Source organism: Siphateles boraxobius, unplaced genomic scaffold (assembly GCF_051911475.1).
Source record: "Siphateles boraxobius isolate OS27281-9 unplaced genomic scaffold, OSU_SipBor_1 118, whole genome shotgun sequence".
NCBI lineage: Eukaryota > Metazoa > Chordata > Actinopteri > Cypriniformes > Leuciscidae > Siphateles > Siphateles boraxobius.
Window position 1 is genome coordinate 1339516 of NW_027508720.1, and position 22985 is coordinate 1362500.

At 39.6% G+C, this 22985-nt stretch overlaps 1 protein-coding gene across 4 annotated transcripts in view; it reads right to left on the reverse strand.

The window, feature by feature from the left end:
• Positions 1-22985, reverse strand: part of LOC143711241 (arf-GAP with coiled-coil, ANK repeat and PH domain-containing protein 2-like) — a 64642-nt gene that overhangs the window by 18810 nt on the left and 22847 nt on the right. For all 4 annotated transcript variants that reach the window (XM_077202595.1, XM_077202573.1, XM_077202585.1 and 1 more), the window contains exons 2-9: positions 20093-20150; positions 17680-17799; positions 16693-16746; positions 15382-15440; positions 14228-14411; positions 9125-9169; positions 8953-9048; positions 5990-6064 (exon numbers count right to left, since the gene is read on the reverse strand). In XM_077202595.1, coding sequence (XP_077058710.1) covers positions 5990-6064; positions 8953-9048; positions 9125-9169; positions 14228-14411; positions 15382-15440; positions 16693-16746; positions 17680-17799; positions 20093-20150 — 691 coding nt within the window. The remainder of the gene's footprint in view (positions 1-5989; positions 6065-8952; positions 9049-9124; positions 9170-14227; positions 14412-15381; positions 15441-16692; positions 16747-17679; positions 17800-20092; positions 20151-22985) is intronic.

Consider the following 22985-nt stretch of genomic DNA (forward strand, 5'->3'; position numbering starts at 1 on the left):
AGCCGGACCCGTATATGCTGCGTGAATCCTCTTACATCACATCTCCAGTGGACAGAACAGACGAGTCGGGAGAATACACACACAATCAAGCATTTAGCAGACACTTTATTCAGACACTTAGCCAGTGGGAGTTCTGGTTCGTTTCAGGGGTTTGAGAGCGGTTAGCAAACAGTTTGCTCTGAAATAATTCAGCACCGCTTTTAAGTGCTTGAGAATGTAACAATTATTGTTTTTTATTATTAATTTGAATGCTTTTACAATATTTATTTATCTAGGTTAACATTCTAGGTTGTTTTTATACATTTAAGTTCTATACATTAAAGTTTTATTATTTGATTTTATGAACAAATATGGATAAACAAAATCAAATTTAAAATAAATTCTGTAAAAAAAAAAAAAAAGATGCCTAATGTATTAATTAGCCTAATGTTAACAAATGGAACCGTATAGTAAAGTGATACCAAAAATGTTATTGCCTATGTTGCAGAAATATATAACTATTGGACTTAAATTGATTAACTAATTTTAAATTAGTTATTTATTTATTGTTGTTTAAACAAACAAACACACAATAATATGAATTAATTTAAGAGTTACAACAATCTACAGTGTGAATGGAAGGAAGTGGCTGAAATGAGACCGGTTTCAGTGTGAACGCTAACAGAACCGGGTTATGTGTCACTCTGTGACCCTCCTCTAGGTGAACTCCACACCACGACACTCAGTGTGACCCTTCACTTGTGTGTTCACCGTAGTCCGGGGAAAGTGGACACGACAGCACCAACTGTTATTAAAAAGCAGATTCGGTTTCCATTTCTTTGTAACCTGATCAATCCATGAGCTGATACGCGAGCCTGGCCGCTTAATATATACAGGCTGGCAGGAACAAAGAATGAGGTTACAGCTGTTCCCAAACCCCAGAACCGTACCTGCGGCTCTCCTTCAGCCAGAACCGTACCTGCGGCTCTCCTTCAGCCAGAACCGTACCTGCGGCTCTCCTTCAGCCAGAACCGTACCTGCGGCTCTCCTACAGCCAGAACCGTACCTGCGGCTCTCCTTCAGCCAGAACCGTACCTGCGGCTCTCCTTCAGCCAGAACCGTACCTGCGGCTCTCCTTCAGCCAGAACCGTACCTGCGGCTCTCCTTCAGCCAGAACCGTACCTGCCGTACCAGAGGCTCTCTTTCAGCCAGAACCGTACCTGCCGTACCTGAGGCTCTCCTTCAGCCAGAACCGTACCTGAGGCTCTCCTTCAGCCAGAACCGTACCTGCGGCTCTCCTTCAGCCAGAACCGTACCTGCGGCTCTCCTTCAGCCAGAACCGTACCTGCGGGTCTCCTTCAGCCAGAACCGTACCTGCCGTACCAGAGGCTCTCTTTCAGCCAGAACCGTACCTGCCGTACCAGAGGCTCTCTTTCAGCCAGAACCGTACCTGCCGTACCTGAGGCTCTCCTTCAGCCAGAACCGTACCTGCGGCTCTCCTTCAGCCAGAACCGTACCTGAGGCTCTCCTTCAGCCAGAACCGTACCTGAGGCTCTCCTTCAGCCAGAACCGTACTTGCCATACCTGCGGCTCTCCTTCAGCCAGAACCGTACCTGCCGTACCAGAGGCTCTCTTTCAGCCAGAACCGTACCTGCGGCTCTCCTTCAGCCAGAACCGTACCTGCCGTACCTGCGGCTCTCCTTCAGCCAGAACCTTACCTGCGGCTCTCCTTCAGCCAGAACCGTACCTGCCGTACATGCGGCTCTCCTTCAGCCAGAACCGTACCTGCCGTACATGAGGCTCTCTTTCAGCCAGAACCGTACCTGCCGTACCTGCGGCTCTCCTTCAGCCAGAACCGTACCTGCGGCTCTCCTTCAGCCAGAACCGTACCTGCCGCACATGCGGCTCTCCTTCAGCCAGAACCGTACCTGCCGTACATGAGGCTCTCCTTCAGCCAGAACCGTACCTGCGGCTCTCCTTCAGCCAGAACCATACCTGCGGCTCTCCTTCAGCCAGAACCGTACCTGCGGCTCTCCTTCAGCCAGAACCGTACCTGCGGCTCTCCTTCAGCCAGAACCGTACCTGCGGCTCTCCTTCAGCCAGAACCGTACCTGCCGTACCTGAGGCTCTCCTTCAGCCAAAACCGTACCTGCGGCTCTCCTTCAGCCAGAACCTTACCTGCGGCTCTCCTTCAGCCAGAACCGTACCTGCCGTACATGCGGCTCTCCTTCAGCCAGAACCGTACCTGCCGTACATGAGGCTCTCTTTCAGCCAGAACCGTACCTGCGGCTCTCCTTCAGCCAGAACCGTACCTGCGGCTCTCCTTCAGCCAGAACCGTACCTGTGGCTCTCCTTCAGCCAGAACTGTATCTGCCGTACCTGCGGCTCTCCTTCAGCCAGAACCGTACCTGCCGTACCTGAGGCTCTCCTTCAGCCAGAACCGTACCTGCGGCTCTCCTTCAGCCAGAACCGTACCTGCGGCTCTCCTTCAGCCAGAACCGTACCTGCCGTACCTGAGGCTCTCCTTCAGCCAAAACCGTACCTGCGGCTCTCCTTCAGCCAGAACCTTACCTGCGGCTCTCCTTCAGCCAGAACCGTACCTGCCGTACATGCGGCTCTCCTTCAGCCAGAACCGTACCTGCCGTACATGAGGCTCTCTTTCAGCCAGAACCGTACCTGCGGCTCTCCTTCAGCCAGAACCGTACCTGCGGCTCTCCTTCAGCCAGAACCGTACCTGCCGCACATGCGGCTCTCCTTCAGCCTGAACCGTACCTGTGGCTCTCCTTCAGGCAGAACAGTATCTGCCGTACCTGAGGCTCTCCTTCAGCCAGAACCGTACCTGCGGCTCTCCTTCAGCCAGAACCGTACCTGCCGTACATGCGGCTCTCCTTCAGCCAGAACCGTACCTGCCGTACATGAGGCTCTCCTTCAGCCAGAACCGTACCTGCGGCTCTCCTTCAGCCAGAACCGTACCTGCGGCTCTCCTTCAGCCAGAACCGTACCTGCCGCACATGCGGCTCTCCTTCAGCCTGAACCGTACCTGCCGTACATGAGGCTCTCCTTCAGCCAGAACCGTACCTGTGGCTCTCCTTCAGCCAGAACAGTATCTGCCGTACCTGAGGCTCTCCTTCAGCCAGAACCGTACCTGCGGCTCTCCTTCAGCCAGAACCGTACCTGCGGCTCTCCTTCAGCCAGACGCAAAACTACTCACTGAAGTCAAAGTGTTTCTAGAGTTTAGATAGCATACAGTATATGATGAATATACTTTAAGCTACAAAGTCAAAAAAATCTTAAGCAGCAGTTTTGTTTAAAAACTATTTATTTTATTGAAAAAAAGTGACACTGGGACATGAGTTTACATTTTAAAAAATGAGGACCATACCTCTTCTTTTTTTTACGTCACGATATTTTCCTTGATGGTTAAACTACTTGACTTTTTGAGTCATTAAATGTAAATTATTCTTCCAAAAATGTTCATCTTTTCATCATAATGGACGTCCGTATTTGTCATTGACCGACTGACAGTACCAGACATAAAAAGTGATCACTAGATACATAAAATAGTCATTTACAAAATTAAATGAACCATGTATCTTCAATGCAAACCTGTACTTGCGTATATGACATAGTATCATAATGAAAATCTCATATTGATGAACTAATGCTACATAAAAAATAAAAAAAAACAGCAAACCAAACAACAGATTACACAAGATGACCAGAGATCTAAATGAAAAAGAAATCATTATTTAGGCAAGATGTCACAGCAAGCTCTCGAGGCAATACGAGACACTTGCATTCATCACCTCTCAAAGTAAACAACAGAAAATAGTAAGATTAACTCACCAGATACCACACATAGTGGAACCTGCTGAAGATCTTCATGCCGAAGAGAGTGACACACAAGTGTGTGTGTTTCATCTAACTTCCTAACATTACTGCGACAGTCTACGATCAGCTGAACTGAAACGAGCCTCTACACACTCAACATTATGCGTGTATGAGAATGAACGTCCATGAAGACTGAGACGGGCATAAGCCTTGGTAAACATTGCTGGCTCCTCCCCTTCAGGAACGCTCTAGTGTGTGTGTGTGTGTGTGTGTGTGTGTGTGTGTGTGTGTTTGTGTGTGTGTGTGTGTGTGTGTGTGTGTGTGTGTGTGTGTGTGTGTGTGTGTGTGATGAATGAATTCATTAACTGTGGCTCATGGGTTGGATTCACCAATCCGAGAAGAGCATTAAACATTTACACTGTCGGCAGTGCACTTTGATACGGCTTTGTTTTGAGTATTTTCTTCCAGAGTGCAAGTACGACAGTGTGATTAACTCTTTATTCTGAATTCTGAATGGATCTGTATACTGTATGCTGTTGGTTTAGGGTTTTTAGGCATCTCCATGTGGTGCAGTTCAGGATCACAACTTGACATGTCTAAAATGTAAACAAGCTCTTTGCTGTTGCACTGTACACACACTGTACACACACTGTACACTGAATTCTGGAAAGTTTTAATCTGATCTTGCTGGATATAGCAGATAATGACAAAATAAACGTGTTAAACAAGATAAATGATCTATGCTTAATTCCAAGAGAGGAATGCGATTAATCGGCCAAATGGGTGAGATTAATCGCAACAAAATTTTGTCTATTGACAGCCTATCATTAAATTATTAAACACTCTGTCTTAATGATAGAAATTTTCTGAAACAAATCTCTTATATATTCAAATGTTTTTGAATTTATTTTGAATTAGAATTAAATTTAAAAAAAAAGATAAGATAACAATACTCGTATTTGATAACATGAGCTACTGAAGTAAAATCATGTGTCCAATAATCATAATTCATAACACGATTCATGCAGCATTCAGAAGGAAAAGACAGAAGGGACAGACTCACCTGCAGTGTGGCCTCATATGAGCAGTCAGAAAAGAAGAGAGAGCACGTTAACAACTGCTGATACAGCGGATATGAGAGAGAGAGAGAGAGAGAGAGAGAGAGAGAGAGAGAGAGAGAGAGAGTGAGAGAGAGAGAGAGAGAGAGAGAGTGAGAGAGTGAGAGAGTGAGAGAGAGAGAGAGAGAGAGAGAGATGGAGAGAGAGAGAGAGAGAGAGAGAGAGAGAGAGAGAGATGGAGAGAGAGAGAGAGAGAGAGAGAGAGAGATCGAGTCACACTTGACATGAGATCAAGGTCAAGCTGGATTGTGGCATGAGCAATATGGCATGATAGATGAACATAAGAGCCTTCAGTTCATGAAGCGCCTTCAGCTCGTAATGACGTAACTCTGGATGTTTACAATATTAAAAATATTAGACATTAAAAATCGCTTTTTCCAATTCTGATGCACTTTAATTTAGCTTAGTGCATCTTACGGCGCAGTCACATTAGCAAATTTTTGGTAAAAAGTTCTCAAGAAAACTAGTCAATACTGTCAATACTGTAGTGAAGAATGAAACTCCAAACCAAGTTGCTTCTAAAGGCCAATGTGGCGAAAATTTAACCCAATATCGAAATCCACGTGGATTTCGATTTTATGAGGGACTTCCAGTGGCAAAAAGTTTTTAAATTACTCTGGTAATGAAATTGGTAGAGGAATAATGAAATTTCAGTGGAATTGGTATTGAGATGTTGATATCCTGATGACCCAACAACTACCCAGAACGCACTTGCACATGCCATGTGTGAGGATTCAGTTCAAATCTCCCATCATGCTCATGGTAATACCGAAAGATGAACAGCTCTACTGTAATAACAGCAGCTTTATTACTTTGAGTGTTTATTCACATACCGGAGGACGGGATATCAGGCACAAGCTTTGCCTTGTATACTTTAAACCATTTCTAAAGGTCAAAACCCAAAGAAAGAAGAGAAGAGAAGGATGTTCCGTTTCAAAAAGCATCAAAAACATTATTTTGTTGCTTGTTCTCATTAGTCGAACAACTATTTTCTGATTGGCCCTGTATTGTGTGGGATTTGAGGATCATTAATGTTCAATTGTTTGGAGAAGCTCTTGTACCTTCTGCTGAATAGTCGAGTGTTTGGTCTCCATATCCTTCCTCTCTTTGGCCGAATCCATCACCAGCTGATCCAGCTGAAAGACAGACATTAAAAAATGTAAAAACAAATATTCTTGTGTGAGGATCTGATCTATAATCAGGAACACATTCAAATTACTTGCTTACAAATTTGTACAAACTAAAACTTAGGTCAACATTTAGCAACTAGCTAAGTTTAAGGGTTCAAATCACTAACCAACAGTACAAGTGAAACCTGCTTTAGACATCACTTTTGTCTCTTCTACAGCGGAAGCTTTTCTATAGGGGAAGTTTTTCTATAGGGGAAGATTTTCTATAGGGGAAGTTGATGAAAGGAAGTGAACTATAATGGGATCTTAGCACTCTTTATCTGCTCAGATACAGTAAGCGATCATCCATCACTCTGTATCATGCATGGATCCGCATCACGTGTGGTAATTTGGTCGCGCGCTTTGTTTTGATCCGCCAGGAAAGAGGCGGGCAGATGCACAGCTGATAATATCACATGGGAAATGTTTTTCTCAGTCGCAGTCATGAAGTTTCCACTCTCGATAGGTGTTTGACAAAGACTGACCACCTGACTAATCCTGTGAGCATGAATCAACCATGAGCTGCATTAAAACAATGTGAAGGAAAGTTATACTACCATAATGCCTTTTTTTATTATGAAAATGCATATTGAAAATGTGCATAACAACACCAGATCCATCAATAGAAATGTTCCATCTTCATATTTCAGGACAGTATCAACAAATTATAAAAATACTCACTGAGACTTCATTATTATTATTATTATAAGCATTATTGCAATTTTTTATTTTTATATGTAGTTTACTTTTTGTTTTCAATATTTTGGGACACTATATAATTCCCATACTACCATTTGTGTCATTTCATAGAATGTGAAAAATAACAAAACATGAGCAGATGTGTCTAAGCTGAGATGAAAATATCCAGACCCACAAACCTGCGAGCAGCTCCTCCAGGCCTCTCGACAGAAGCGCTCCACGCTCTTGAGCTTCATGATGTCCGACACTAATCCTGATAACCTTGAGCTGTGTACTTCACGTCCACTCTGATCTAAACTGCCTCATATAGACTCAATTTAACTCCCAGACAGGGAAAACCCTACAATCACAGAGTTTAAGTTCCTGTTTCCAGTGCGAGCCCTGTGTAACAACAGCCAATCACACATCTCCAGAATCACATCTCATTCCTGCCCACAGGAAACAAGGATTCACACAGCCCTTATCACACTGGGGGAAATGAAAACTGGTTTGATCGAGCTTCCGCTTATATGACCATTATTTGTTGGCATAGATAGATAGATAGATAGATAGATAGATAGATAGATAGATAGATAGATAGATAGATATGCTTGTATGGACTTTATGTATAGGCATGCATGTATAGTATGTATGTATGTATAGGTTTGTATGGATAGTATGTATAGGCATGTGTGTATAGTATGTATGTATAGGAATGTATGAATAGTATGTATAGGCATGTATGTATAGTATGTATGTATAGGTTTGTATGGATAGTATGTATAGGCATGTGTGTATAGTATGTATGTATAGGAATGTATGAATAGTATGTATAGGCATGTATGTATAGTATGTATGTATAGGTTTGTATGGATAGTATGTATAGGCATGCATGTATAGTATGTATGTATAGGAATGTATGTATAGTATGTATAGGCATGCGTGTATGGATAGTATGCATGTATAGGTTTGTATGGATAGTATGTATAGGCATGCGTGTATAGTATGTATAGGCATGCGTGTATAGGTTTGTATGGATAGTATGTATAGGCATGTGTGTATAGTATGTATGTATAGGAATGTATGAATAGTATGTATAGGCATGTATGTATAGTATGTATGTATAGGTTTGTATGGATAGTATGTATAGGCATGCATGTACAGTATGTATGTATATGAATGTATGTATAGTATGTATAGGCATGCGTGTATGGATAGTATGCATGTATAGGTTTGTATGGATAGTATGTATAGGCATGCGTGTATGGATAGTATGCATGTATAGGCTTGTATGGATAGTATGTATAGGCATGCGTGTATAGTATGTATAGGCATGCGTGTATGATAGTATGCATGTATAGGTTTGTATGGATAGTATGTATAGGCATGCGTGTATGGATAGTATGTATAGTATGTATGTATAGGAATGTATGTATACTATGTATAGGCATGCGTGTATGGATAGTATGCATGTATAGGTTTGTATGGATAGTATGTATAGGCATGCGTGTATAGTATGTATAGGCATGCGTGTATGATAGTATGCATGTATAGGTTTGTATGGATAGTATGTATAGGCATGCGTGTATAGTATGTATAGGCATGCGTGTATGATAGTATGCATGTATAGGTTTGTATGGATAGTATGTATAGGCATGCGTGTATAGTATGTATAGGCATGCGTGTATGGATAGTATGTGTAGTATGTATGTATAGGTTTGTATGGATAGTATGTTTAGGCATGTACAGGTATGTATGTTTAGTATGGATAATATGTATGTATAGTATGGATGTATGTATGTATAGTATGTATGTATGTATAGTATGGCAAATGGGTATGTATAGTGTGGATAGTATGTATAGATAGTATGTATGTAAAGTATGGATAATATGTATGTATAGTATGGCTAATATGTATAGATAGTATGTATGTATAGCATGGATAATATGTATGTATAGCGTGGATAGTATGTATGTATAATATGGATAATATGCATGTATAGTGTGGATAGTATGTATGTACAGCACAGTATGGATAATATGCATGTATAGTATGGATGTATGTATAGTATGGCTAATATGTATAGATAGTATACATGTATAGGTATGGATGTATACTATGGATAACATGTATGGATAGTACAGACAGACCGATAGATGACAGATATATGATGTACCTGTCCAGTCAGGTGTTTCATGAGGGGTTGTAGTTCACTGAACAGATCATAGCCCTGATGGAAGAAGGTCAGGTGGGCGTACATGAACGACAGCATCTGTGCAACACAAGAGTTTCAGCAACAACTCACACATGATCATCTGAAGCACACAGCATGAGCGGGAATACTTTACCGATTTGAGGATTTCTGATCGTCTCTTCGACTGGAGCACATTAATCTGAAATAAAGAAACGAAGAAATAAATAAAGGTTACACTTTATTTTACGGTGCCATAGTTACATAGTGCTTATTTGAGTAAGTACAGAGTAATATGAATTAACTACATGTACTTACTATAGAGTTACGGTTAGGGTTTGGTTTAGGGTTAGTTACTTGTAATTATGGTTTATAGTTATTACTCTAGTAGGTGCATGTAGGAACGTGTAACTACGTCACCTTAAAATAAAGTGTTACCTAAAAATTCCCTACTTAAAAAAAAGGTTGTTTTTATTTCCATCATTATTGTTTTACTTTTGTTTTGAAAACTTTAAGACATGAGGTCAACAAAAGATGTGGGAATTTCCCATAGAAGGGAAGTTTTAATATTGTCAACAAAATTACAGACAAAAATGTTGATGTTTTTGTCTTTGATATTTTTAAATATATATATATATATTTTTTTTTTTTTTTTAAAGGGGTCATATAATGGTACATGCACCTTTTACAAGTTGATTGTACTGAAATGTGTGTTGGCAGTGCCTGTACACAACCATCATATAATGATAAAAATCCATCCAGTGTTTTTGTTTTAATCTCCTTATATGTTTTCCCCTGCCTCAAATCGAGCCGTTTCACCGTGTGAATGCCCGTCCCATGATTGTTAATTCATACTTTGCACGTGACGTCACAAGTACTGGCTGGCAGGCAAGAACTTCGTTCTCTAGCAACGAAACCCAGTAAACTAATCAAGGATCTTGCCAGGACGTCGCCAGTTTTAATATACAAAAGTTGGTGTTTTGAGGTGTAAACGGCATGCCAGATAGTTGTTGTGCGATTGGATGCTCTATTATTCAGCATAACCACGTTAAGAACGTGCATGTAAACGCGCTCATTCCCCGAAAGTGAAAGTAGAAACGGACTGAGCTCTCAGCATCTGTCGCTGCATTAACGCCACATTCTCTCAGAGACGACGATGGATATAACGGTATAGCGACGACTATCTTAATTTACTAGCTTAATATTTCTCTTGTGGGCCTACATTAACTTTTTTAACAAGTTTTTGAAGCTGTTTTTGATTTTCACAGAATGGCAGAGTCGTTCTGTTCGTGAACTAAAGACTGTTTTTAGGCCTATATCATTTTAGTGATATTATTAATCTTTAGTAATTGTATTGTTTTTAGTGTTATTAGTGTCATTAAACGTTTTGTTATGGCGCTTTTCCACTGCATGGTACGGCTAGGTACGGCTCAGGTCGGTTCGGCTCGGCGCGGCACGGTTCGGCTCGCTTCGCTTTTCCACTGCGTGGTACGACTCGGCACGGCCCAGTTCGCTTTAGCTCGGTTGCTTTTCCACTGCAGTTAGTACCGCTTCAAAGTGGGTGGGATTATGACTGATCATTATAGTTTATCCGCTCCTCAGCAACCAACAAGAGGAACGTCTGCACTTCTCGTCCACTGACCACGATTCAGCCATTTCTTTTTTGGAAGTTTTTTTTCTTCAAGCAAGTCAAGCAAGTAGTTTTAAAACATTGGAGGCTGTTACTGGCTATTTAAATCTAGCGGGTTTGATGTCTCGCAAATACAATGACGCGTGCCGTGCCGAGCCGTACCGTACCATGCAGTGGAAAAGCGCCACAAGTGAGCTGTACCGAGCCGTACCATACCGTACCATGCAGTGGAAAAGCGCCACAAGTGAGCTGTACCGAGCCGTACCATACCGTACCATGCAGTGGAAAAGCGCCAAAGCGTGCCCTACCGAACCGAACCGTACCGTGCAGTGGAAAAGCGCCATTAATGTGCTATGGATTGTATTGGTATTGGCCATTTTGTGAGCGTTTGTTGCCCGCCAGGTATCCATGGCAGTCACGTGACTGCAAATTATGAATTGACAGCAGGGTTTCAACACGTTATGGTTAATGTGTTATTAAAAACTGCGTACGCAGGTGTACATTACGTTAACCAACCATTCAGAAACGTCCTGTTCGAGCCTTGTCGAACTTCTTCGGGGACGTCATCTTGTTCCGGGTCTGACTCCGGTTCAAATTGATACGGTTGCACCAGAGCCCGTCTACGGAGAGCCTGTTCACTCCCTATTAAGTCCTATTGTACCGCATTTTGGTTGTAGTTCCAGCAGAGTTCCACTGGGGGCGATCGCCCATGAGTGCAAAATGAATGGGAGTCTATGGAGCTAGCGGCTAAATTTGTCTCTTTCACCCGATTGCCGTTGAGAAATCTCAGATTTGATTGTAGATTTTGCAAGTTCAACATGGGTTATAGGTCGAAAGTTGAATGAACGAGTACTTATGTCCTTTCGATTTCTTACAGGTTGAGTTGTTGTTGCCCATTACACGCTAGCATTCTGCTAATGGAAGCTGATTGGTCAGTGAAGGACTGATTACGACCAGAGATACCGCTTGATGGCAACGTGGCATCCGAAGCGGGACCAGAATGTGTGTGTGTATTTTCGGCGTGGTCTTTTAAAACAACAAAACAAAAACTTTTCTAGCGTGTGTATTTACCCGTGTCAGTGGTGTTGTCGATGCCTCGAGAGAAAAGAAAGTGCAGAGCGCGAAAGCACCAAAGTGACTGAAGGATTGCCGTAAAGCAGTATCTCTGCTCGTACGATGTGTATGAAGTCATTGAAATTTTAAAAGACTTTTTAAAACAAATATTTATACAAGTTATATCCTGAGAAAAGTGGATTTTGAGGGGTATAGCCCCATTGTCCTTGATTAATGATCACTCGTCCTGTGAGCGCCCTCATGTGGAGCCAGAGTGGAACTGCAATCAGTTCAGAAGCCGGACGTTTACTGAGAGTAGACGTTCTCCCCTTATTAGACATTCTCTGGTTGCACAGATGTGTCCTGTTCATTCCTGACATTCCTGTTCCAAAATATAACGTTACCCTCAACTGTTGTCAAGGCAACACTCCGCGTGCGGTTGTGTCAAAAAATAGTTAAAACGCCCCACAGAATAGAGGGGCGGGGTGAGCAAAGCTCATTATCATTAAAAGGCATATGCACTGAAACGGCGTGCTGAAAACAGAGCTGTTTTTGACCAGGTAAAATTAGTGTTTTCTTATAATACTAATGAGATTTTTTAATAAAAGTATATTACAAAGTTTTCATTTACACCCTAAAGATTCATATTAACTTATGTGATTATATGACCCCTTTAAACATTTGGTAATGTTTGGTGACGTGTCACTTTACATGTTTTATTTAGTGACTACAATATGCAATTTCGGTCACGGCAGAAAATAATAAATATTACATGACAAACAAAAACAAAAACTGTAAAAGTGAACAACTACAGCTTCAATAATGACACAATACTATCAAATGTAAGACATCTGCTTCCTGAAGTAAACTGCACATCCTTTAGTTTTTCTCAACAGAAGCGATGTCTCTCTGTGCCACCAGGTGGCGCTCTTCACTTCACACTCATGCCTGTAGAACAAGCCCGTTAAAGCCCTCACTGACCAACAACTCACTGGAGGGGTTTACTCCAGCCTCTAGCCTGACCCTGTGAGGGAATCATCTAAACGGAGTGTGTGTGTGGTCACTGCAGAACACAGGAAGTGACATCAGAGAACCACTGTATTGTGTGACATGAACCGATCCAGTTTCTTTCTATTTCAAACACTGCATAGCCTGATTTCATGCAGATCACGCAAACCCATAAAGTATATCTGTATTATTAATATGATATTTATGTGTTTGTTTTGTGACTATGATGTAATGGCACAATAATCTGGACAAAGGTGAAGGGGAATTGGAGATGTGTATACAGGGGCAGCAAAGATTCAAGACTACAAAAAGCCTTTGCAGAATTTAACAAAAAATGAACAACTAGGCTAGTAAACATGAGTAGAAAGTATGGTATATAATTATGTATAAAGTCTTATTGTCCATCAGACAAAACGCAGAAGTCTGTTTGATTTGAAAAGCAGCTGGTACAAAACACTCATACCAGAACACACAAAAAACAGGAAACACTTTATTCTGATGGTCCCTTTTAAACATTCTGTTGAATATAAGAAACTTTGCAACTACATGTCTTATTCTAACCCTAACCGCACCAGTCTACTAATACTCTACTGAGAGTTAGACAACATGTAGGTGCAGTACTTATAGTCAACAAAATGTGTTAAAGGGACCATCAAGACAAAGTGAAACCAAAAAAAAATAAAACATCACACAAAACAAAAGACTAAAAGCAACAAAAAAAATTCCTAAAAAGAAAAAAAATGAAGTAAATTAAATAAAATTGTAAAAAGTGTAGCTTAAAAAGTCCAGGACGATGTGTGTGTGTGTGTGTATATGTGTGTGTGTGTGTATATATGTGTGTGTGTGTATGTGTGTGTGTGTGTATATGTGTGTGTGTGTGTATATATGTGTGTGTGTGTGTGTGTGTGTGTGTGTGCGTGTGTGTGTGTGTATATATGTGTGTGTGTGTGTGTGTGTGTGTGTGTGTGTGGCCTCTCACCCTGCAGCACGTAGTCCAGGACGATGTGTGTGTGTGTGTGTGTGTGTGTGTGTGTGTGTGTATATATGTGTGTGTGTGTGGCCTCTCACCCTGCAGCACGTAGTCCAGGACGATGTGTGTGTATGTGTGTGTGTGTGTGTGTGTGTGTGTGTGGCCTCTCACCTGCAGCACGTAGTCCAGGACGATGTGTGTGTATATGTGTGTGTGTGTGTGTGTGTGGCCTCTCACCTGCAGCACGTAGTCCAGGACGATCTGTGTGTATATGTGTGTGTGTGTATATGTGTGTGTGTGTGTGTGTGTGTGTGGCCTCTCACCTGCAGCACGTAGTCCAGGACGATGTGTGTGTGTGTGTGTGTGTGTGTGTGTGTGTGTGTGTGTGTGTGTGTGTGTGTGTGTGTGTATATATATGTGTGTGTGTGTGTGTGTGTGTGTGTGTGTGTGTGTGTGTGTGTGTGGCCTCTCACCTGCAGCACGTAGTCCAGGACGATGTGTGTGTGTGTGTGTGTGTGTGTGGCCTCTCACCTGCAGCACGTAGTCCAGGACGATGTGTGTGTATATGTGTGTGTGTGTGTGTGTGTGTGGCCTCTCACCTGCAGCACGTAGTCCAGGACGATGTGTCGGAAGCACTTGCGTGTGGCGTTGAGGATGTTGGTGGCCTCCTCCACCTCGTGCTGTTTGTTACGGGGCGCCTGGGCATTTTTGGACAGCGCTGCGTCTTTCTCCTCGCTCACTTTGTCAAACTGTTTCTTAGCCTCTTTAAACTTCCGAAGGTCCCTGCGCACAGCAATACCATTCCTTAAATGTGCACTCAGCGCTCGCTGAAACTGGGCCAGTGTAAACCGAGACCAGAACAATGGCTCTGTGTCTGGCAAACGCAGAAGTGTAGAGTCTGTGCTCACGGTGGACGACTATCATCGTGTTCTGTTGTCGACGGTCTAAAGTTTGGGCTCAGTAAGATGTGTTAAATGTTTTTGAATAGTCTTTTCTGCTTCACCGAAGCTGCATTTATTTGATCAAAAATACAAAAATAACAGCAAAATTGTGAAATATTATTAAAATGTAAAACAGCTGCTTTCTATGAGAATATATGTTAAAGTGTAATTTATTTATATGATCAAAGCTGTATTTTCAGCATCATTACTCCAGTCTTGAGTGTCACATGATCCTTCAGAAATCGGTATCATATGATGATGCTCTAGAAACATTTACGATTATTATCAATGTTGAAAACAGTTGTGCTGCTTCATATTTTTGTGGAAACTGATACTTTGTTTTGAGGGTTATTTAATGAATAGAAAGTTCAAAATCAGCGTTTATTTGACAAATAATTGTTTGTAACAATGAAAAGGTCTTTTGACCAATTTAGTTCTTGTTGGATAAAAGTTCTAATTTCATTAAAAAAAAATTACATTGTCTCTGGCCTGAAACTTTATAAAACATAAACTACATTAATTTTTCAATATAAATTAGCGACAAACCGATATGTTGGCCATGGTGATACGTGTATATGCAAATATTACATTTTATTCATAATCTAATTTGCACAAAACCGTAGAATCAACTAAATTTAGTATGTACATATTTATATATATATATAGTATTTTGGCATCAGCTTAAGAAAAAAAACATTAGTCAACAGCTAATTTAAAATTTTAAGACAAATTTTACTAATAACTTAAGTAATGATTAAGAGATCAGAATCCTGTAAATTGATACAGCAACGGTTTATCTTTGAGATACTCACTCTCGCACAAACGCCAGGAGTTGAGATTTGATTGATCGCTGTGCCTGGTCAAATAAAATCTGCAAAAAATACAAAATGAAATAATAAATCACCATAAAAAAAAATTAAGCCTGACATTATTTTCATAACATACCACCTTATTTTCTTTCCAAGTTGTCATTACTGTAATGCAGCAAATACAACTTACAGTACTTTTGAGGGTTTTTGTTGTTGTATTTCTCATATACTGGTTTACAAAGCAAAATACTGTTCAAGATATTGTATCTGTAATACAACAAATGTATTTTTTAGACACCATAATGGCAGTACAACAAATACTGCAATGCTTTATCATTTAAATATATCATACATTTTGGCATCAAATTATGAAATAATGTAAAAAAAATAAATAAAGGTTGTCAAAGTATTAAAAGAATTACAAACAATTCATCATGTGTTTGTAGTTTTTGCCGAAAACCAAATGTTTTTTTCCGTAGCACGTTAATATTAAAGCAACTGCTATCGTCACATCAACATTTAATGTATGAACTACAAGCCCATTTCCAAAAAAAAAATGCTCTAAAAATAAAGTCATATATGTTAGTACATAATGTAGGTATAGCAGAAGGTTTTTAAGACCGTGAGCAACCAATTTAAAGTATACTTTTATCACATATTTTTGACATATTTCAACTTTAAAGGCATAAACTGTGTGTGTTTAGACATTCGAAGCCAGTGCCAACTGGATCAAGTGTGTGATGGATGCATTTGTGCTTTAAAGATCATGTGCTTATTCAAACTCATGAGGACTCTAACCACAAGTCAGCTGACCTCAGCACAGACTTACACACTGACTCAGAGTCCCAGTTTAAAACACACCAGCACTGTCCAGCCATGAAGATCACACAACCAGCCTTTATATTATAGGAATAAAAACGGCACAAAACATGAACGCAAGCTCAATTTTCAGCAGCACCCGATTGATTTGACATGTACAGTAGCAGGATAAGTGTGGCCACAAGGGGCGCTATTGCAGGCATGATCATACATCGCTTTCTTCTATGGTCAGTTTTAGGTGAAAATAATGAAGAATCGGTTTGAAGATAAAGTTAACTTCTGAAAACATTCATTTGTAACGGTTACAGACAGCTCATAGCTCAACAGTTGAAGACTGCAGAGGGAAACTGTTGCATGTCAAAGCATTGCGGTCATCTCTCCTGATGTCAAAATCCTCATCTCAGCACATTAAAGCGTCGCATTACGAAAACGATGGGGGAAGAAGTCAGAAACAATAATGCAATAGGGCAGACGCTTTCGGCCAGGATCTCTCACCGTGTGGTAGTTGATCATCTCCTGAAGATTCTCTGCGAACGTGGTGAGACTGGACTGTGAAGACATTAGAAAAACTTTACCAGCACAGATACAACAACACAAAACCCTTGGGTTATTCATCACACACGCACAAAATACAGCGCAGAATCACACTAAACAAAAATGTTTACCTCAAAACAAAATAAAGTAAATAGATTAAAACAAAAAAAAAAACAAAGTCATAGTACCATCATATTGGCCATATTTTCCCTACAAGTTCTCAATTAGACTTTTTGTATTTCATGTTTTACATTTAAAAAAACTGACAGTAAATATATTATACTGTATACTGTACTGTAATACATTAAATGCGTTGTTAGTCAGAATAAAAGCAGTATAACAAATACTATGATGTATGAATGCTCTATAATTTTAACATATCTGTATTGTTTATATTATATATATATATATATATAGCCCCATTTATCGTATGTGGGTTTTTTTGGGGCATAGGTGAAAGTCAAACAAAAGGATGGTAAATCATATCCAGGAAATTTAAACAAAAGATGCATTTCATGAATATCTTGTACATGTTGATGGAGGTTTGTTGAATGATGGAATTATAGAGGTATTAAAAAAACACACACACACACACACACACACACACACACACACACACACACACACACACACACACACACACACACACACACACACACACAGGTATTTACCTGCGTCAGATGCATATACAAAGAAATACACTGGTATGTTTTCATCGTACAATGGATCGTTCACAATAGACATTTCAAAGCAGCAGGAAAGTAGATATGCAAAGACTAGCACTGCTGACTTGCAGCCCATGTTTTTATGTGAACAAACTAAGAATGCTTTCACAACGATCCGTAAATAAAGCGCCGTCTGCAAACTTTCACACTGGCGTTTGCTCCCGGGACGTTCATCCGTGTGTTTCTGACTCTGAAAGCCACTGATTGGCTGTTACGCACTCACCTCAATGACATCATCTTTGGCGGACTGCTGTGCCAACTCCCGAATCCCGTTCACAAACTGCTTGTTGGCCGTGTTGTACGCCTTTCCAGCATCTATCATCCCGATGCAGAGTTTCACCAGCTACACACGGGGGAGAAGCAAATATATGCATTACTATTTAAATTTATATAGTAAAAATTAATATAAAATATAAATATACATTTATAGTATAGAAATATACAAATATATAATTAAAGCTATTTGGGATTTGTTAGACTTTTGCCTGGCAAATGATAAAACAAGCCAGATTGAAGTGGTTGGTGTTTTTGTACTTGTAAAAAAAAAAAAAAACACAACAAAACACGACACAAAAACTAAACACAGCGACAAAACAACGCAACAACAAAAACACTAAACATTACGACAAAAACAAAGCAAAACAACAAAAACACAAAACAAAATAACAACATAAAACAACGTGATGACAAAAAACACAAAACAACAAAACATCGAATGATCAAAGAATCCTGATTTTTTTTTTTTTATATAATACTAAACGTTTCTTGGTCATTAAATCATGGTATTTCCCCATATTTTTAATCAAATAAAGGCAGCCTTGGTGAGCAAAAGACACTTATTTGAAAAACATTTAAAATCGTACTGATCCCAAACTTTTGAACGGCTGAGTTTTTATAATTTGTACGGATTATAGTTGATAAACCTATAAAACAGAAATTAAGGTTGTCAAAATATTAAAACAACTTCTAACAATTAATAACTTTAAATCATTCGTTTCATGGCTTCTAGTAACTCCTGGCTGTCACCAGGTTTGTTAATGGATGATGTTAATGCAGACGTTTAATTGTTACACGTCTCACACACACACACACACACACACACACACACACACACACACACACACACACACACACACACACACACACACACACACACACACACACACACACACACACACACACACACACACACACACACACACACACACACACACACACACACACACACTAGTGTCGACTTCTGAGAAAAGCTTCAGCTTCAGCTTCTCCTTCAGAGCTCATATCCTTCCTCAGAGAGAGAGGAAGTGAGCGGCCTGAGTCACTCGACCCAACGCCGCTGGGTGGGTCTGATATCTGACCCAACAATGAGCCGCTCGCTCCCACAGTCCTGATCCTGCTTTTACAGCACGCACAAGAGGCTTTCAGCTCAAACTAGGACATGTTTCTGTTTTCCTGAGATCCAAACTAGCACTAGACTGTGGAAGCTCCTTTCCGCCACAAAATAAAAAAAGCTAACTGCGACTTTTTAACTCACAATTCTGACTTTTTATCTCACAATTCTGACTTTTTATCTCACAATTCTGACTTTTTATCTCACAATTCTGACTTTTTATCTCACAATTCTGACTTTTTATCTCACAATTCTGACTTTTTATCTCACAATTCTGACTTTTTATCTCACAATTCTGACTTTTTATCTCACAATTCTGACTTTTTATCTCACAATTCTGACTTTTTAACTCACAATTCTGACTTTTTATCTCACAATTCTGACTTTTTATCTCACAATTGCGTGATATAAAGTCGCAATTGTGTTATAAAGTCAGAAAGAATTGCGAATTATAAACTCGCAATTTTGACGTTTTTTCCTCAGATTTGCGAGTTTACATCACACAATTATTCTGACTGTATAACATGCAATTCTGACTTGATAACCCCTTAGATTTGGACTTTATAACTGGAAAATAAGCCAGAATTGCACGTTTATTTCTCGCAATTGCGAGTTTATATTTTGCAATTCTGACTTTATGACACAATTCTGAGAAATAAAGTCAGAATTGTGAGATATAAACTCACAATTGTGAGATAAAAAGTCGGAATTATCTTTTAAAATGTTTTATTCTGTGGCGGAAACAGGCTTGCATACTAGACTGATATCCAGAAATGTTTCGTGCTGGTTCATCAGGGTTTCTTCATGTCAGTTTGAGTGCTGATGACATTAGAGCAAAAGTGGAAAGTCTCACCCAAAATGTTACGCTGCATTCATATACAATTTAGAATAGAAGTTGTATAAATCCTCGTACCATCGCAAAGCATTTTCACAAGTGGTCTCTTTTGCACTTTTGGACCCTGGATTTGACGGCACCACTCGAAAGCTGTTCGTTTCATGAATCAAGCGCAAACTCAGGAACTGAATCAATCTTATGATTCCTTCACTGAATGAACTTGCTGAATCAGAACGGTTACCGAATCAACACCGATTCACCGAACTAACTGCAAGTGATGCCCGTCTTAAAATTAAGCTAGTTTTATGCACTTCAATTAAATCAGTTAAAACCTGAAATAATTACATTACACATGTGTTATGCAAAAATTAAATCGTGTAGGAAACGCAGGCCATGTTCTCTGAGAAATACCTTGTCTAGTTTGGACTCCAGCTCACAGACATCTCCCTCCACCTCCTCGATCGTCGCCCTGTTGAGGACAAACAACACTTCAGTCATATAAGAAATTACACAGTTCTTTTGTCTTAAAGATATAGAAGCACAAACAGCCTGTGACTAACATTATAATTGACCTTCAGGACCAAACCTAAAAACTACAATAGTGTAAAATATGATCCTAGGCATATTAGCATGAAAACAGAATTGCCACCAGCAAAAGGAAACAGTCAGATTCTGCTGATTAGCCAATATATGAATGCAATATGTACACATCGCCTCACTTCAATGAACACACAGCTCTAGTTTGATCTAAAACAGCTTATTCTGGTTCCTGTCTGCAATTGTAACAATGCCTAGCTTTGCTTTCAATCTCTTTTTTACCCGGTCTTCGCTGTTTAAATAGCTGAATAAAACTTCATTAATATCATTAATATCATATAACTGATTTTATATTAAATTAATCTGACATTGCTTGCTTTTTTATTTAAACTGCTATAACTAGCACACAGTGTTGTTAGCATTATGCTAGCCTGTTAGCTTGTCATTTGTGTTTACGGCAGTTTCCCCCCCATGATATCGAAAATGGTATCGGATATCAAAATTTTTCAAAGTTTCGTATCAAAGTTAGATACAAGTTACACTACACTGAACTGATTGAGCTGCTTTACAGCAGAATTTGTGTAATATTTCATGGAGTTTACATAATTTATTGTTATTTTCCTGTTTATTAGTGTGAGGCTGCTTTGAATAAAGCGCTGATCTAGATTGTATAAAGTTGACTTGGCATCATTTTATCATGACCACAACAAAACTGCGAGAAGACATGATCTGTGCGGTTTCACTCGCCTCAGCAGCTGTTTTTCTGCTCATATACCATGTGACTTCATTGCAGAGATGTTTTAGTCAATCTAAATTCCTGAATAAGCACGAGGAAAACATGCCTTAGTTAGAAAAAAACATCTCTGAAAACACTCTCAAATGTATAGTTGAGGTCCTGAATATTGATCGTCAGTAGAAGGAAGAGACTGTCAGTTTGTGTCCTTAATATTTATATTTTTAGAGAAATCGTTTTACAAAATACCTCTCATAGCTGATTATCAAATAAGATTGGTTCTCAATAAGAGGAACAGAAGCACATGTTCATAAATGCGGTTTGATGTACTTCCACAACCCAGTGGCGTTTGGTGTGACGTGAACTTTCACACAGATGTATTTTTTTCATAAACACATTTTGTTATACTGGTTGAAACTCTCTTCACATCCTGATAGCAATCAATAATAGAAGTGGTCTAAATATTAAAACATGTCTCATATGTGGAAGTCTCAGGACCCAAAAAAAATCATTGCATTCGGGGCGATATCCTACCTCCCTGTCAACATATGTATTTCCATACCTCCGCACACCAGACATCACACATCCTCAGTGTGTTTCTTGATGCAGAGTTGTAGACAGACGTCAGTCACTGAGCACCACAAACAAACAGCAGCCGCCTTACAGTTCCCCCCGAACCAAAACACAAGTTTATGCAGCGTTCACGCCATGTATAACTGCAATTATGAGATTGCAACCCGGATTTATGCATTTCAATGGCAACACTATCGATGCCGAAATAAATCTGCATCAGTCAGGTGGTACAAGAGCTCTATAAGTTGTTTATGTTCATTTTTATTGTAAGGTTATGTGCTTTGAGACATGAGGTAGGCCTAGTTTAACGCTATCTCTCGTCTCGTGATGCTTTGCAGACTCTGAAGGGAGGGTGGGATCTCATGCTTTCAAAGCTAGCTCGCTATTGCTAGCCTCTATGAAATTGCCAGAAATTGACACAATATGATCAAATAGCTTCAAATGCACAATATAACTGTAACATTATTATTTATCAGATATTTTAGAATTTGTTTTTAATATTCATCTTTATCAGACAATATTGGATATTTAATTGTGCATTTCACCTATTTTCAAAGTTGAGGGAGTTTCAACTAAAACAAAATGAAGGGAGTTTATGTGAATGATTTCTGAAGGATCATGTGACACCGAAGACTGGAGAAATGATCCTGAAAACTCAGCTTTGCATTGAACCAATACAATAAAATTCACATAGAAAACAGTTCTTTTAAATCACAATAATATTTCACAATATTACAGTTTTACTGTATTTTTGATCAAATAAACGCTGCCTCGTGTGAGAAGAGACCTCTTTCAAAAACAGATCCCAAACTTTTGGATGGTAACTGTACATTATAATGTTATCATGCCTTAATTCCCTTTTAGCATTTAAACTGATATAATCTAGTTTTTAGCGTTTGATTTTCAATTGATTTAGATAAATCTATAGATTTAATTATCAGCCATAAGTCATAACATGATCAGCCAATATTAGTGAATCCCCTAATATTACTCAAAATACAGAAACTATTTTAATTATTTTTATAGTAATTGTATATATTTATTTTTATTTATAATAAATATATAGCTATGTACTAGTTATGCCATTATATTTCAGCAATGTTTTCTAACCTAAATGGACACAAATTCATTTTCACCCGTATTTTGGAATATGACTATCTTTCAGGTTAATTCAGGATAATTGAGACATTTTTCCCGGTCAACTTGGCTTAAAAATGCTTGAACATTTAGGTAATTCAGGCAAATAATACATTATGTATGTTGGCTATTTCTGGAAGCAGACATGATGGGACATAAAATCTTTCATTAGGCTAAACTTCACTAAGGCGAACTTCACTAAGGTAGGGTGTAGCCTAGAGTTTTATAAGTTGGAAAACTTAGAACAAAACCCACACAATATTTTACACACGAGGCTCAAGAACATCACCTCTGTTGTTTATAATCCCACACACTGACCTAAAC